At 34.4% G+C, this 15716-nt stretch overlaps 2 protein-coding genes across 5 annotated transcripts in view; one reads left to right on the top strand and one right to left on the bottom strand.

The window, feature by feature from the left end:
• PIGF (phosphatidylinositol glycan anchor biosynthesis class F) overlaps nucleotides 1-4677 on the bottom strand; it is a 34927-nt gene extending 30250 nt beyond the window's left edge. Inside the window, exons 1-4 of one of the 4 annotated variants that reach the window (XM_081265445.1) lie at nucleotides 4522-4677; nucleotides 3035-3283; nucleotides 1891-1982; nucleotides 379-495 (exon numbers count right to left, since the gene is read on the bottom strand). In XM_081265445.1, the coding sequence (XP_081121571.1) occupies nucleotides 379-495; nucleotides 1891-1982; nucleotides 3035-3262 (437 nt within the window). In that variant the 5' untranslated portion in view covers nucleotides 3263-3283; nucleotides 4522-4677. Of the gene's footprint in view, nucleotides 1-378; nucleotides 496-1641; nucleotides 1683-1890; nucleotides 1983-3034; nucleotides 3284-4521 lie in introns of all 4 variants that reach the window. The other 3 variants (XM_081265444.1, XM_081265443.1, XM_081265442.1) reach the window with 3 other exon arrangements.
• A 39-nt stretch (nucleotides 4678-4716) lies between these two features.
• CRIPT (CXXC repeat containing interactor of PDZ3 domain) lies at nucleotides 4717-15192 on the top strand. The gene is made up of 5 exons (XM_081265451.1): nucleotides 4717-4876; nucleotides 8812-8877; nucleotides 9610-9664; nucleotides 13073-13176; nucleotides 13382-15192. Exons 1-5 carry the CDS (start codon nucleotides 4861-4863, stop codon nucleotides 13444-13446), a joined length of 306 nt encoding a protein of 101 aa, XP_081121577.1. The 5' UTR covers nucleotides 4717-4860; the 3' UTR covers nucleotides 13447-15192.
• The last annotated feature ends 524 nt before the right edge of the window (nucleotides 15193-15716 follow it).

The raw sequence follows: 15716 nt of genomic DNA, 5'->3' as shown, positions 1-15716 counted from the left end.
TAAGCAATTTTATTTTGAAGCACTTTATCATAATGCCAAATTATCCCAGTGGTTTTTAAAGCTTTCTTTTGGTAGCAGAAAAAAAATTTTTTCTTTTTCCAAACAAAAAGCATAGTAGAATTCTACCATATGGAAAAAAACAAAAAATATATCTTGCTAATGTGGTGGGAGAGGGCTGTAGTCTGCCTGCTTGGGTCCCTCTCAAACCATCTGTTCTCTGCCTCCATTCCCCAAATGCATTGGCCCCTTCTGGCATCTTTGAGAACCACACAGTGCTGAGAAACATTCATGGAATAATCAGCAAACTGCCAAGAACAGAAAAACAATTCTTAATTTTTAAAAAATTACTAATCAGTAAAATATAAAATTAAAACTTACCCATTTCTACTGAAAACTCTTAGCCATGCTTTGATGTTTGGTCCTAACAAACATAAACAAGGTACGGTAGTAAAAGTAGACAAAAGAACTGCAAATGAAAATGTTTCCAACACCAACCTAAAACAAACAAACAAACAAACAAAACTTCATTAATTTCTTAAAAAGTGTTAAAGATACACATATACACACATACAAAATCTTTATCACATGAACAGATTTAATATAAAAATATTTTCTGATATTTTGAAAAGTTACATGAGTCCCATCAAAATGACTATAAATAATCTTACTGCTAAAATACAAACTTTAAAAGCCAATCTAGGAAATATCTAGTTTTAATGATAAATGTCAAAAATGTGAAAAACCCTAAGATTCATACTGAAACTTCCATTTCTGGATGTTAGCTTTCTTCCTCAACAGTCTCTAGAATTTTCTCTACAACCAATGATTCAACTCTTATTTCTAGTCTGTGCTGGATCAGGCAAACGCTATCATGTCTGATGACAAAGATCTTGTCCTCTCCCTAAAAAAGAATAAATCTGTTAGTTTAATATATATATATATATATATATATATATATATATATATATATATATATATATAAGCTGAGTGCAGTGGCACATGCCTGTAATCCCAGCAACTCAGGAGGCTGAAGCAGGAGGACAGAAAGTTCAAAGCCAGACTCAGCAAAAGTGAGGCACTAAACAAATCTGTGAGACCCTGTCTCTAAATAAAATATAAAACAGGGCTGGAAATGTGGCTCAGTGGTCAAGTGCCCCTGAGTTCAATCCCTGGTACTGCCTCCCCCCCAAAATATGTATATATATACAGTTATATATAAATATATATAACTATATACATGGTTATAGATGTGTGTATATGTATGTGTTTATATATATATATATATATATATATATATATAAAAGTAATTTCATCATGATCATTAATCACTGCTAAACTAAAGTTTTCCAAACTGTAATAAACATTCCACTGATTTGAAATTGGTTAGTTTTTAAAAAGTATTGAGTTTAATTTGACCTATAAATATTAGCTTATTAACTATTTTAATATAAAAATTTATTGACTTTCCTTGGGAAAACAAACTCTTTCAACTAATTCAGAATCACATTTGTTAAGAACTGATATGTTATAACTAACTTACACATATCATGACAGTGAGTTCCCTTAGAGGTCTAAAAGAGACACATTAGCATATTAATACTAATTAATGTTTTAAATATACATACACACACAGTTCCTCACCTGCCCTTCCTCCTCCCAACATGTATTTGGGCAACAGAAGGCTAAATAATAGAAGCATTTAATGAACTAAGTTATGAATTGTTATTCTACTTTTTAAAATACAGTAGAATACAATGCTAAAGAAGAAAAATTATGTTTTCTCCTGCCTTGATTCATTAATCACACCACAGTTTTTCTATTATTGCCAACAGAGTTAACATATTAAGTTTTTTTTAAATATGAAGTTAAAAGTAAAAATTTCAAACTTACTCTATTAGTGGTGCTCCATATAGAACAAAAATCACATGAAAGGAAAAGCAAGACATAAGAAAGTAGATACAACATTTCAAAATTCTGGTTACCTAAAAAATAAACGAATAATTTGAAGACTCAAGACACTGACAAAGGATAAATTCTTCCATTTTATCTACAAATACAACTTTTTCCCATAATGTGTGAAATAGCTTAATGTTCTAAAAGGTAAATACAATGCACACCCACATTCTACCCACCCATGAGTCAAATGGATTTCTGTTTCTGTAATATGTATTGAGCTATGCTATTAATCCATATTTATGAAATACTTGTTGATAACAGAGTGCTAGAATATAAAATACACACAGTACTTGTTATATAATAATACATGAAATCACTGCAGAATATAACTTTTTATTTTTTCATTTTAAAACAAAACTCCCGGGACAACTGCAACACAAAAACAAAATACTATATAATTTTCTAAGCCACATTCATATTACTGTATGAATCATATGAAAAAAGACCTGAACATCTACAAATAGCACATGTAGGACTCACTTGATTTGGAACTTAAGAAGGTATAATTATAAAATACACATTAAGCTTTTAAAACCATATGGCAGTAAAGATGTTAAATTAAATTACCTAATAGAGAGCTTATATATGATATTGAATGTTAAGTGAGAACTTTATTAAAGTAATAGTCAAACATAGAGAATATTTCAGAAAATTGATCGTCATATCTGAAAACTGTTTAGTCAAGGAAGACCATGTTTGAAACAACAGTTACCACAGTGAATTCTTCTGTAATTTTTGAAAAGCCCACTTTCTTTCAGAAATGTAAAAGTAAATGAAAATGAACTGCATTGTCTTAAAAAATAAGGTTTCAAGGCAGCCATATGTACTTATCTTCAATGGTGATGTAAAACAATGGATTATACAAGCTCACAGTGATATAATATCCACTGAAGAAGTCATAATTTCACAATGAATGCACAGTAAGGATCTATCAAACATAGTGGGTACAGCAACCAACAAGCTACTGATTTGAAAAAAAAATCAGATTTCTTTACATGCCAACGAGGACAAATTCTTTATTCTTTCATTAAAAGAAACACAACTTCCATCCAAAACTTGCTTAAGAAGTAAGCCTTACCTTATGTGATAATGAATTTCTTTTAGAAGATATATTTGGTTTCACTACCAAATATAATACTAGATTGACAGCAGTTACAAAAACAGAACAGATGCACAACCACATCAAGTGTGTTTCCAATATTGAGAAGTTCTCCAAGAATACTGATGGAATGAAGATGCTTAGGATAATTGAAAATATGCACAAAAGATGGGCATACAGTAGTCTCTTGATATCTGTATCTTTCATGGTGTTTTCCTTGGTGGCTATCTAATAAAAAACGAATTAAGAAATATTTAATATTTAAGAAAAACATGTAAATGATTTTCCCATTGTTCTACATGTTTCAACCTCCAAAATAAGCAATGAGCTATTTACTGTGTTTAAATACATATATTTAAATTACAGAGAGCTTATGTATTTACTGACTAGTATTAAGTGAGGACTTTATATTAAGTATTTATCAATAGGTTACACTGTGGTGAACATCCCAGAAAAAAAAAAAAAAAAAGCATCCCGGAAAAACCTGGGATTTGTCCTAATGGTTCTCATTTAATTCACACAAATCATTTTTCAAAGGCGCATACTTTACTGATAAGGAAACAGGATGAACTAGTTAGGTGCCAGATACAAGGTTTCACATGCTAGTCATTTCAACTCCTAGCCTCTTTAATATGATGATACACACCAGGGTTTGGGAAAACAATGGATAGTAAAATGGGACAAAAAAGTTTCTTCAAGATTCTACCCTCCACTGATGGCGGGTAGGGCAGGGGAGAAATCAGGAAACTCCTGTGTAAACAGACTCCTTCTGGGCCACCCTTGGAATCCCAGCTACCATTTGCAGATGTGGACCCAAAAGAGTGAACAGTTGTGTACAACGAATCAAAATGCATTTTGCTGTCATATATACTGAATTAGAATAAATAAAGAAAAAAAATAAAAGAGTGATCATTAAGCACCCAGGCTCAGAGGCTTGCTGGATGGAGTCGGTGAACTGTGCACCCTTCCTGACACCGGCACTGTCAGGCCTGGGAGTGCCTCCGAGCACGCCTTCCATCGCGAGGCCGCCGCCTCCGCGTTACGAGCTGACCAGACCCAGGTCTACAGGTGTGGCAGCGGAGAAAGCGCTTCTGAGCTATCCCAGAGCAGCCTTCGCGGGGATGCTGGACCTTCAGCAGTAGACCCACCTCAGGCTGGGTCGCTCGGGACACTACCCCAGCCTCAGCCGGCCGGCTTGTAAACGGAGATAAATTAGTGGAGGGGCAACAATCTAAAAATACAGGCGCTGGACACAAGGGAAAACTGAAGGACAGAGACAGAAACTCGGATTCGAAAGAGGGTCGCTTATCAGAGCAGTCCTTGGGTCAACGCCGGAAGGGTGGCGCTCAAGCAGCCGGCCGCCGAGGGCAGGCCGGATCGCGGAGGTTGGCGGCCACTCCAGCAGTTGGCGGGGTGATGTGCAGCCGCGAGAGGTGAGTGTGCCGGGGGCGTCCAGCAGGGCTTACCTAACTGTCCCGCCCGCAGAGGGGAAGGGGAAGGCACTGCCTCCCACTGTCAGGTGCGACGGGCTGCCATTGACCCTCGCGCAGGCGCTGGACCCGGAGGTGGAGACCCAGGACCGCGCAGCCAATCGCAGAAGGGAGTGGGTGGGGTCAATAGGAAGCCCCACCCACCTGCTCGCGTTTATTCCTCCCGCGGTTTTCCAGGTGTAGAGTAGGCGGGAATCGAGGGCTTAGAGACGGAAGTAGGTTGACGTAGCCGGAAGGGGACTCCTTCTCCGGCGGTAGTGTTGATGTTTTTGAGTTGCTGCTGCTTCTGCGACTGAGGGAACCGTAGACAGAAGGATGGTGTGCGAAAAATGTGAGTTAAGGACCCGCTTCTGAGGAGGAGCAGGCTAGGAAAACCTGACTGGATTTTATTGGGAACTTGGCTGAATCTGTTTTCTCACAGGGCTCCGAGTCTAACCTTTGTCCTCTTGCGGTGCCCCTCCCCAGTGTCCATTTAGTCCTATTTATTTTGTGTTCAGAGTGGTCTCTGTTCTGCACTTCTATTTCCGTTTCCTCCCCCTACCCACGAATCTCATCCATTTCAGCTTCTTGACTAGCGCTCTCAGGCTTCAAACGAATCTTCAAAATCGCTTCAGTGGCATCGGGAGTTGCAAGATACAGCAAGGAAGAATCCCGGATGCTCAGTTGACAACAACGAATGACTTTTTAGTACTAAGTTCCCCGTGCAATAGTTGAGACGGCTTTGTGTAATGTTTTTAACTTCAGTAACTGCCTTGTGCCGTACAGTATTTAATTTAAAAATTGTATACCTGAAATTTAAATTTAGCTGGGCATCCTCTATTTTATTTGGTAACCCACAGTCAGCATCCAGTCCAATGTCATATAACGCTTGGCATGAATCCCTACAGCACTGGGACAGGGGAGCCGGAAGTCTCACCATCTTCAAAGAAGACTATGTTTTTGTTTTGTTATTGGGGGAGGTTACTGGGGATTATACTCCGGGGCGCTCGACCACTAAGCCCCATCCCCAGCCCTATTTTGTATTTTATTAGAGACAGGGTCTTACTGAGTTGCTTAGCGCCTCGCCATTGCTGAGGCTGGCTTTGAACTCGTGATCCTCCTGCCTCAGCCTCCCTAGCCGCTGGGATTACAGGCGGGCGCCGCCATCCCTTGCTTTTAGAAAGGTCTTTCCCCCCTGTAGTTAACCACCCATGATTCTATTGCAAACTGTTTGAGATTTTTAGAAAAGATTGGATTTTTTTTAACCTTGCAATCTATTTATGTTTAAAAACAGCTTTCATATCTCCAAGTCTCTGTTTCCTCAGGCTAGATATATCTGGTTCTTTTGTGACAAAAGTTTCAACTCCTCTTATTATGCCATTTACTGTCTAATGAACATGATCCATTTTGTTGATATCTCCTCAGTAGGTAAAACTTGAGACATAGAAACCCATGGTTTTCAGTTTTGTATTAAAGAATGTTCTCAGATGAGCCACTTTTAATATTTCTTGGACCTCATTTTCTCACCTGAAAAACATAATTTATGTCATTTTGTGAAAATTAAATAACTTAGATAATGTCTAATACAAAATGGTAAGCTTAATATGTACTCAAAAACTGATTATTTCTATCATAACCTATTCCTTGTGTATGTGGCATTCAGAATTAAACTGCACCATTCTGTGTGGACATAGTGGAGATAACACTTTCCTCTTTTTAGATTACATACCATATACAATTATCATCTTACATTAAAATTTAAAGCCCAGACACAGTAACGAATGCCTGTAATCCCATCAATTTAGGAGGCTGAGGCAGGAGAATCGCAAGCTCAAAGCCAGCCTTATCAATTTAGTGAGGACCTAAGCAACTTAGTGATACCCTATCTCAAAAAATAAAAGGGACTTCAGTGGTTAAGTACCCCTGGGTTCAATCCCCAACACCAAAAAAAAATTTTTAAATAAAAATAACTGATGTAATTAATACACCATACAATTCACCCATTTAAAATGTGGTTTTTAGTATATTTGCAGAGTTGTGCAATCATTACCACAATTTTACAACATTTTCATCACCCCTCACATCATCCTTTTTGGCATTGATACCTTTACTGCACCCGTAAGCAGTTTTGGGGGGGTTTTGTGTGTTAGATTAAATGTGGCTTAAATGTCTTTAGATTTTATTCCTGCTCTGGTGTCTTTTATGTTGTAGAGTTTTTAAATATTTTTTTTGTAATTTTCGTCAGTTTTATAATTTTTATTTGGGGAGATAAGAATTCTGCCTGGTTTTACTTGTTTATAAATCTTTTTATACTGTAAGTACTTTGTCCCAAAGGAAATTAAGAATCCTGGGGAATTTATGAGAGTTAATTTCTCAAGGCACATAAAATTTTTGAGAATCCAAGATCCAGAGTAGTTATTGAAATAAAATTGATATATTTGATTCTAGAGTATGATATGTGTTATGAAGGTCATTCCCTCTTATTACTACTTTCTACCTCTCTGCTTTTCTGAAAAGTCTAACATTCCATTGTTTTTGATCTCTCAATCAGTTCGTTCCACTCACCCTATAAGTAAACTTAGATTTCTTTCATACATTAAACAAAACAAAACAAAACAAAACTACACTTTTTAGCTTTCCCTTTTACACTCTTAACTGTCTCTTTCCTGGTACCTTAATTTTTTTAAAGACTTGGTTTTGTTTATTGTCTTCACATTTTCAGAATTATTTCTTAGCACTTTACAAACTGACTTTCTACAAAACACTGAAATAACTTTCAGAAGTTTTTCAGTGATCTCCTTATCACCAAGTTCAAGAGCTTTTTGGGGGGATTCTTATTTTATTCTCCAACGTGTTTGACTTCAAGTAGCACATCCATTCCAATGAATGTCTACTTCACATCTCCAGCCTGACTTTGCTCATTCTTATGCAGGAAGAAATAATCCTGGCTATTTTGGAGCCTCATATTCAGGACTCTTTCCAATAAAGCCCCAGCATATCTCTCCAGCCTCATATTCACTGACCCTTACCCTCTTCACACTTGAGCCAGCCACACTACTTTCTGTGCTCGTGTGTACCCTGAACTTTCCATGCCTTTCCTTAGGATGCATCCTTTCTCTAGTTTAACTTCATCCTCTTGCTTCCTTTTTCACCATCCCATTTCCATATATTGAAACCCTCTCTGTAATATTCTCCACAAGGCATTCCTGAGCTTCCCATAATCAGAGTTATTTCTTCCTGCATGGAATTTCTCTTACTACTTTAGTACTTAATTTATTTTAGCTCACAATTATACTTTTTATTTTCTAGCTTATATTTTGGGTTGAAGTGTTCTTAACTATTTGGAAGTCTCTGGTCCCCTGAGACTCTGATGAAAGATATAGACTTTTACTGAAAAAATATATATATTAATGTATCAGTTGCAAAAATTAAAAAAGTCAAAATTGTAAAAAAAAGAAAATATATATATACACATAAAAGGTGTGTGTGTGTGTGTGTGTATGTGTGTACCTTTTGTGTATATATTTTTTTCTAGTAAAGATCTATATCTTTCCTACACACACACACACCACAAACACAAACTTTACTTTGTTCATTTATCTCCTAATGTGTGCCTGTGGAACTCAAATTAAGGACTGCTGTTAGAGAAACTAATGAACTTAATTAAATATAAGTTACCTGAAATGTAGAGCTTTGTCCAATTCATGGTTTATTTTTCTCAGCACTTTGTGTAGTGGCTTTTAGATCATAGATGTTTATTTAGTAAATGTCTACGAAATGAGTTGATTTATCAAATTTCTTTAAAGTATAAATAAACAGTGAAAGTCTATTATAACCATCTTGTTCTTGGGTGCAGTGAAGTCCACCAGTAATCCCAGTGACTCTGGAAATTCTAGTGGCTGGGGAGGCTGAGACAGGAGTATGGCGAGTTCAAAGCCAGCCTCAGCAATAGCGAGGCACTAAGCAACTCAGTGAGACCCTGTCTCTAAGTAAAATACAAAATTTTACTTAGAGGGGATGTGGCTCAGTGGTTGAGTGCCCCTGAGCTCAGAAAGAAAAAAGAAAGAACAAAGAAAGAAAAAAGAAACATCTTGTTAGTTTACAAATTTTACTAAGGGTCAGTTATCTATTGGCTACAATTGATATCCTGAGTCTCAATTTACTGGCCTTTACCATTCACAGACTCCTACTATACTATGACTGTTGATAACATTGTGACCCTTAGGCATGATGTAGAATATTTATTAAATAGTAAATTCTACTTTCATTTTTACTATCTTGTAACAGGTGAAAAGAAACTTGGTACTGTTATCACTCCAGATACGTGGAAAGATGGTGCAAGGAATACCACAGGTATTTTTTTCTTTTAGAAAATGGAAATTGAATCAAGTACTTCCTATGAATACGTTTTTAGCTTTTACATTATTTGTAATATGAAATGTTATGTGTTTAGTATATTTCATCTGTTGAACACTAAAGAATACTGAGTCCCTCAATAATTTAATATCTTTTCATTTAGTTCTCTGAGTTATATGTATAGAATAATATAGTAAGCAAGAGATAGCAAAATTATTAAGTGATTTTCAAATGATGATTTCATCTCAGTTTTGTATTTAATTTCCCCCTTTCACCTAGTTTTTAATATTTTTTAACAAATTTAAACTGTTTCCATCTTTATTATCATTAAATGCATGTAGTGAAATATATTTTCAAAGAGAAGGAAAAGAAGTACTTTCACTGTATTCAAGGTCTATGACACCATAGTAGAAACTTATAGATTCTGCAGTAGACAGAGAAAATGGAGAACCTTCTAAAGGTACTACTTTGATTAAGAAATAAAATTATTGCATTTTATATAAGTTTTCAGTTTCCTTAATAGTTGTTTTCTTTTTAAATAGTGTCTTAAGAACTTGGCTATTAAATAAGTATTTTAAAAATTTAGAATAGGCCATTCTATTGATAAGAGGTCAAAGAATGGACTTTTAAATTAATTATTATTAATTTATTTTATTCTAATTATTATTAGATATTATATGTAAAATGCATAGAAATAACTCACTAAAACATATGTATATTTTGATACAGAAAGTGGTGGAAGAAAGCTGAATGAAAATAAAGCTTTAACTTCAAAAAAAGCAAGGTGAGTAAGATCATACATAGAGGAGTTGTAAATTTCCACACTCCTTTACTATTAAGCTTATTGAAGTAAATATGTCATCCATCACTCCATTATGGTAAAACAGAGTTAGGGAGTTCTTGGTATCCAGAGACAAGATAGCTGCTCTAACCTGCTAGTTTCACTGTATCTTTACTGTATCAATATATTAAGATATTAGTGCTACTTCTTTTATATAATTTTATCAGAAAATATGACCTTTTTATCTACTTCTTAATTATCCAAAGATCATAAGAATTAGGGAAATGTGGAAAGATCATAACCTTTTGAGCTAGAACTAAATTTGAGTGTAGGTTCTATCACTGTCCTGCCCTGTGACCTTAAGTTAAACCATTTTCTTAACCTTTCTGAACTTCTACTTTTTTATTAGAGAATGGGCATAAAAATATCTCCTATCTTTAAAAAAAATTTTTTTGACACTATGCTTTATTATATCCAATTTTAAAAATTCCATGAACTCTTCCAGGTGCCACCATTTGCTTGCTTCAAGTCAGAAGTTTTCAGAGGCCTTATCTGGATACTTTCTGAATATCCTTCAGTTCTATTCTCTCCTACACCCATTCTAGTCATGCTTTCATCCCCACCACAACCTTAAAGCTGCTTATCAGGGTCAGAAATGACATTTAAAGCTAAGAACCATTTAACCATTATTCTTATCTTACTTCATTAACCCATTAAGTTCCAAGTTTTCAATTCTAATTCAATTTCAATTTTAATTGAATATTTCAATTAAATTGACAAGATGGATTAAGGTGGTTGGGAATCATAATCTAGCACTTATATATTTTTTATTATCATTAAGAACCAAAAGTACATTGTCCTATAAATAGGATATTGAGACAATATGAATATCTTTTTTATATTTATAAAACATTCTATAACACTTAGAGAAAATATATCTGGTATATTGGGACAAAGTGGGTTAATAACTCTTTTCTGGCAACACTTTATTCTCTTGGCTTTTGAAATACCCCATTCTCATGGTTTTCCTTTCAATTCTTGCTATTCTTTCTCAATTGAGTAACTCAGGACTCAGTATTAATAGTTGTTTCCCCCATTTATAAATTTATAAACTGTCCTAGCATGACTTCAGTTCTTTGGCAATTGCTTACCTGAATCACCTAATTTGATGTCTAACAGAGAGCCTCTTTTTTCTTCAGTCTTCTCATAATAAACTGCCCAATTCAGTCGTTCAAGCCTAAAAGCTACTCATATTCCTCCTTTACCCCCAATTTGCATATCCATCAGCAAGTCCTGTGGATCTGCCTCTAAAATATAACTCAAATCTGTTTCTGTCCATTTCAGTGTTACTGCACTATTCCAAACCACTATATTTCTTGCTTGCATACCGAAATAATACTCTAACTATCATCCTGCCTTTTCTCTCATTTTCTGCAGTTGTCTTATAGTAATCATAATGGTCTTGTAATTTCTTTGCTTAAAATTCTTTAATCATTTTCTTTTTCATGTAGAATAGAATCTAAGTTCCCTACCATGTTCTTAAAGGGTGCTCCATGATGTGACCTCTCCCTCACTCTGGACTTTCTGTTGTACCTCATTCCTCTTCATTTATTATATACCATTCTCATTCGATATTACAAGCCCACTTCCATCTAAAAAGGTTTGTACTGCTGCTCCTTCCTTTGCTTCTTTCTCAAAACTTACATATTTGTTTCTTGAGTCGAAGGTGAAATGTCACCTCCTTACAGATGGGTCCGTAATCAGCATCTAAACTAGTCTTTGCTCTTTCCCTATATCTCCACTACAGTATTCTGTTGAATTTTCTTAATAAGAGTCATTACTGCTTGAAAAACACTTGTTTTATTGGATTATCTGTTACTACTTATTAATCACCACTTTCCACTAGCATATCAGTTTGGTGAGAGCAAAGACTTTATTTGCTAAGTGAATAGATATTTTTTGACATTATCCCAAAGATTAGAAATAATAAAAATAATAAAGCTTTTCCTACATACAATATCTGGCACATGCTGGGTACTTATTAAATAATTAATACAAAACAACACAGTAGACTTACTCTTCAGTACAGCATCAAACTCTGTATAGTTGACCAACTTATTAGTGTGTACTAGGATCAATTTTTCTTGACTTAAGCTATTTGCTTAGATTATATAGTTTTATATACTTTCCTTTATGATCCCAAATTTAACTCTATTATCATTAAAAAGTAGCTATTACTTTTTGGAATGTGTACCACTATATTGCATTGAATCTACACTAGCATTATTTATGAGGTGCATCATTACTTTAATAAAGAAAAAACACTGCCAAGTAATTGTAAGATTTCAGAGATTAAAATATGTATTTAGAATTATAAAATACAGTTTTTTTAAAAAAGTAATCTCTAGATGTACAGGTCAAAACAAAGAGCTTATTGAAAAGAAGAATAGTGTCTGTCTTCTCTTGTGAGGAGTAAAATAATAATCTTCTGGGTTTGGAAAAGTTAACCTCTGAAAATTAGCTGTTGGGCTGTACCCTAGGAAAAAGCACCAGCATCTAGGACACTGTGTGAGGATTTATAAAAAATCATTTTGTAGTTAGAGAAGCAGTTATAAATCAAAGTATTTCTTGTCCATTTAAGAGGAACTATTTCTTCTAAGGTTATTCTGCACTCCAATCACTATTTTTATACAGAAGAAGCCCTGTTATCCAAAGGTATTAGGCCAGTTAATTGAAAATGTCAATCAAAGCAGGCAATCATTAAAAGATACCCATACGTTATTGATAAATTTAGGTGCATATAACTTATTTATTTATAAGTTACTTATTTATAAGTATAGATGAATTCATCCATCATTTGGTGTTGAGAAAAGACCTTTGGAGTATGATTCTTCTGACAAGTTCTACATCATCTACCTCACATAAGTCATAACCGATTTTTTTTTTTTTTTTGTATTTTTAGATTAGAGCAAAAATCGACACTTGGAAAATGTGGAGCCCTTTCACTTACGATTTCCCCCAGTTTTAACAGTTGTTTACTCATACCTACTTTCATAGCAGAGTTAATGGTTCACATATATCCAGTCATCCTAAAGTACGTACTTGGTTTTTATGGAATCATTCACTCCTTTGTATTCACATTTTATCAGTTTTCATAATATTTATGTCACACAAATAGAATGACAAATTTGACAGAACCACATTTGAGAATAAATACAGCTCTTCCTAAGCATACAGCTTACATAAAAGGAGCAGAGTTATTAGACCATAGTCACCCAGGAGAGGTCTGCCTGTCAGCTATAGAATCTGAGAGAAGGAATGATGAGTATGACTTAATCCTGCATGTTGCTTAAGCAAGTTGAAAGTTTCTATTGTAACATACAATTTTCTTTCTTTAAAATCAAACCCTAGATTTGATCCATATGGAAAGAATAAGTTCTCCACTTGCAGAATTTGTAAAAGTTCTGTGCACCAACCAGGTTCTCATTACTGCCAGGGCTGTGCCTACAAAAAGGGTAAGTTTTTTAAAATACCATTTTTCTATTCCTAACCTACTTCATGACAAAATAGAACTTAAAGCATGTTCATGATTAAAAGTAGATATTTATTTTTCAATTTTCTGATGCTGGTAAATAATATTTTAAGCTTCAGGATTGACGGTAAATAATCCATTCAGTTGGTATTATGATTTGATTGCTTACATGTTTTCTTTTGTTTCAGGCATCTGTGCAATGTGTGGAAAAAAGGTTTTGGATACCAAAAACTACAAGCAAACATCTGTGTAGATGTATTGATGAAGTTACTGGCTTTCTGTGATTTTTCTTTCTGCTTTGAATTTTCAAGGCATAAATAGATGTTCAACTTAAAAATAACCTATTTCAGGACAGTGATTAAGTTTTAGCCAGGAAAGTTGTTCAGTATTCATTCTTTTGCTCTCAAAATGTTCTAAACAGCAAAAATGTAACATATGTTCCTTTAAGTGGTTATTTTTCTTATGAGCATTTTTTAACTAAAGTGGCAAATTTAATGAAAAAGTATTTCTGAGTTCTGTATGCACTTTTTAACTTAACATTGTTTTATCTTAACCCTCCATCTACTCTTATTTATAGATATTTTAAAAGTGAGGAGATTATTGATACTTTGCCTTGAACTTGGCATCCAGAATGAAAATTCATACCTCATTCCCTTACTGATGGCATAGCTCTTAAGAGTCAGCAGTCCCTTAATGAATTGTAGTTTCAGAAGATATTTAAATATTTGAGGCCACTTGATTGCTGAATAGTTCCTTAGTAATTAATTCAGACCCAAATCAAAGACAAGTTGGATTTGTGATTTAAAAAAAAAAAATTGTTTTTGAAGTCAAAGTGCCAGTTCCTTTCATATGTGAACAAGAATACAAGGAGTACCTGTGTGTCCATATGAATACACTGGTTTTCCGAAAACATTACACATATTAATCGCTTTAATTCAAATTGATATGAAAGCTATGAGAACGGTGTTCATCCATGTTGATGTGTATTGAACATGAATCCCCCCTCCTTTGGAAAAGCTCTTTGAAGCAGATAACAAACTTTCTTTTTTTAACCTCCTTCCCACCCCTCAAAGAAATAAATAGAACAAAGCAAACATCTCGACTCTTTTTTATAATGTAGATAACTTTTTAAAAAAATGTTATTCTAATTTGTTATATATGACAGCAGAATGCATTATAAGTCATATTAAGCACATATAAAGCACAATTTTTCATATCTCTGGTTGTATACAAAGTATATTCACACCATTTGTGTCTTCATACATGTTCTTAGGATAATGATGTCCATCTCATTTCACCCTCATTTCTACCCCCATGCCCCCTCCCTTCCCCTCCTACCCCTTTGCCCTATCTAGAGTTTGTCTTATCTTCCCAGGCTCCCCCCGCAACCCCACTATGAATCAGCTTCCTTATATCAGAGAAAACATTCAGCATTTGTTTTTGGGTTTTTTGGATTGATTAACTTCACTTAGCATTACATTTTCCAACTCCATCCATTTACCATGATTTTTTTTCTCTTTTATTGAGGAGTAATATTTCATTGTGTATATATACCACATTTTCTTTATCCATTCATCTACTGAAGGGCATCTAGGTTCACAGTTTAGCTATTGTGAATTGTGTTGCTATAAATAATGAAGATAAATTGAGAGATTACTTTGAGGTTTCAATAAAGTTCTTCCTTATATTGCCTTCACAAATTCAAAACTTCTCCTTTTAAAACTTGCAACCTACTATAGGTGACCAAAAGGATATTCCCTATTTCCAGTAGCAGTATGTATAAATTTGTGTCACTATAAAATATGTAGAATATTATAGATAACATGATAATTTATATGGTAAAGACATTGCTTTTATTGTCTTAAAATTACTATGCAAGATACTTAAAGTTTTAACTGTACATTATTTTTCAAATAGTATTTTTAAGATACATTGTTATTTTCCCAGAAAGATTACAAGAATAATGCAAAATAAGTAGTATCTCTGAAGCAAGAAGTATTCTCCTATGCTTTAATCAATTTGGGATTTTCAATTAAAATCATAGCACAAGGAACTTGTAGTTATACCCAGTTAGAGAGTGTCCCACATCTATTAAAAATTGGATTGGTTGACTTTGAAAAAAATAAATTTCTCAGGAATTATCTGAGACATGGACTTGTACAACTCACTTTTTTTTTTTTTTTTTTTTTTTTTTTTTGATACTAGGGATTGAACTCAGGTACCATGAGCCACATCCACAGCCCTATTTTGTATTTTATTTAAAGATAGGGTCACTGAGTTGCTTACACCTTGCTTTTTTTCCTGAGGCTGGTTTTGAACTCCCCATCCTTCTGCCTCAGACTCCTGAGCCTTTTATTCACACTCCTTGAGTAGCCTCTTTCTTTGGTTCCAGTGGCCAGACTGTGGAGTTTTTTGTTAGTATTATACCTCAAGGCAAAATATGTTAGTAAACTTCGTATTATCTAAAAAAAAAAAAGGGTAATGTAACTATTGTAAATTGAATAAAAGTAGCTACTAGATGAG

The sequence above is a fragment of the Spermophilus citellus genome, assembly GCF_964194105.1.
Source record: "Spermophilus citellus genome assembly, chromosome: 13".
Lineage (NCBI taxonomy): Eukaryota > Metazoa > Chordata > Mammalia > Rodentia > Sciuridae > Spermophilus > Spermophilus citellus.
The sequence above is the reverse complement of the archived record's forward strand: the minus strand, read 5'-3'. Positions and strand labels throughout refer to the sequence as shown.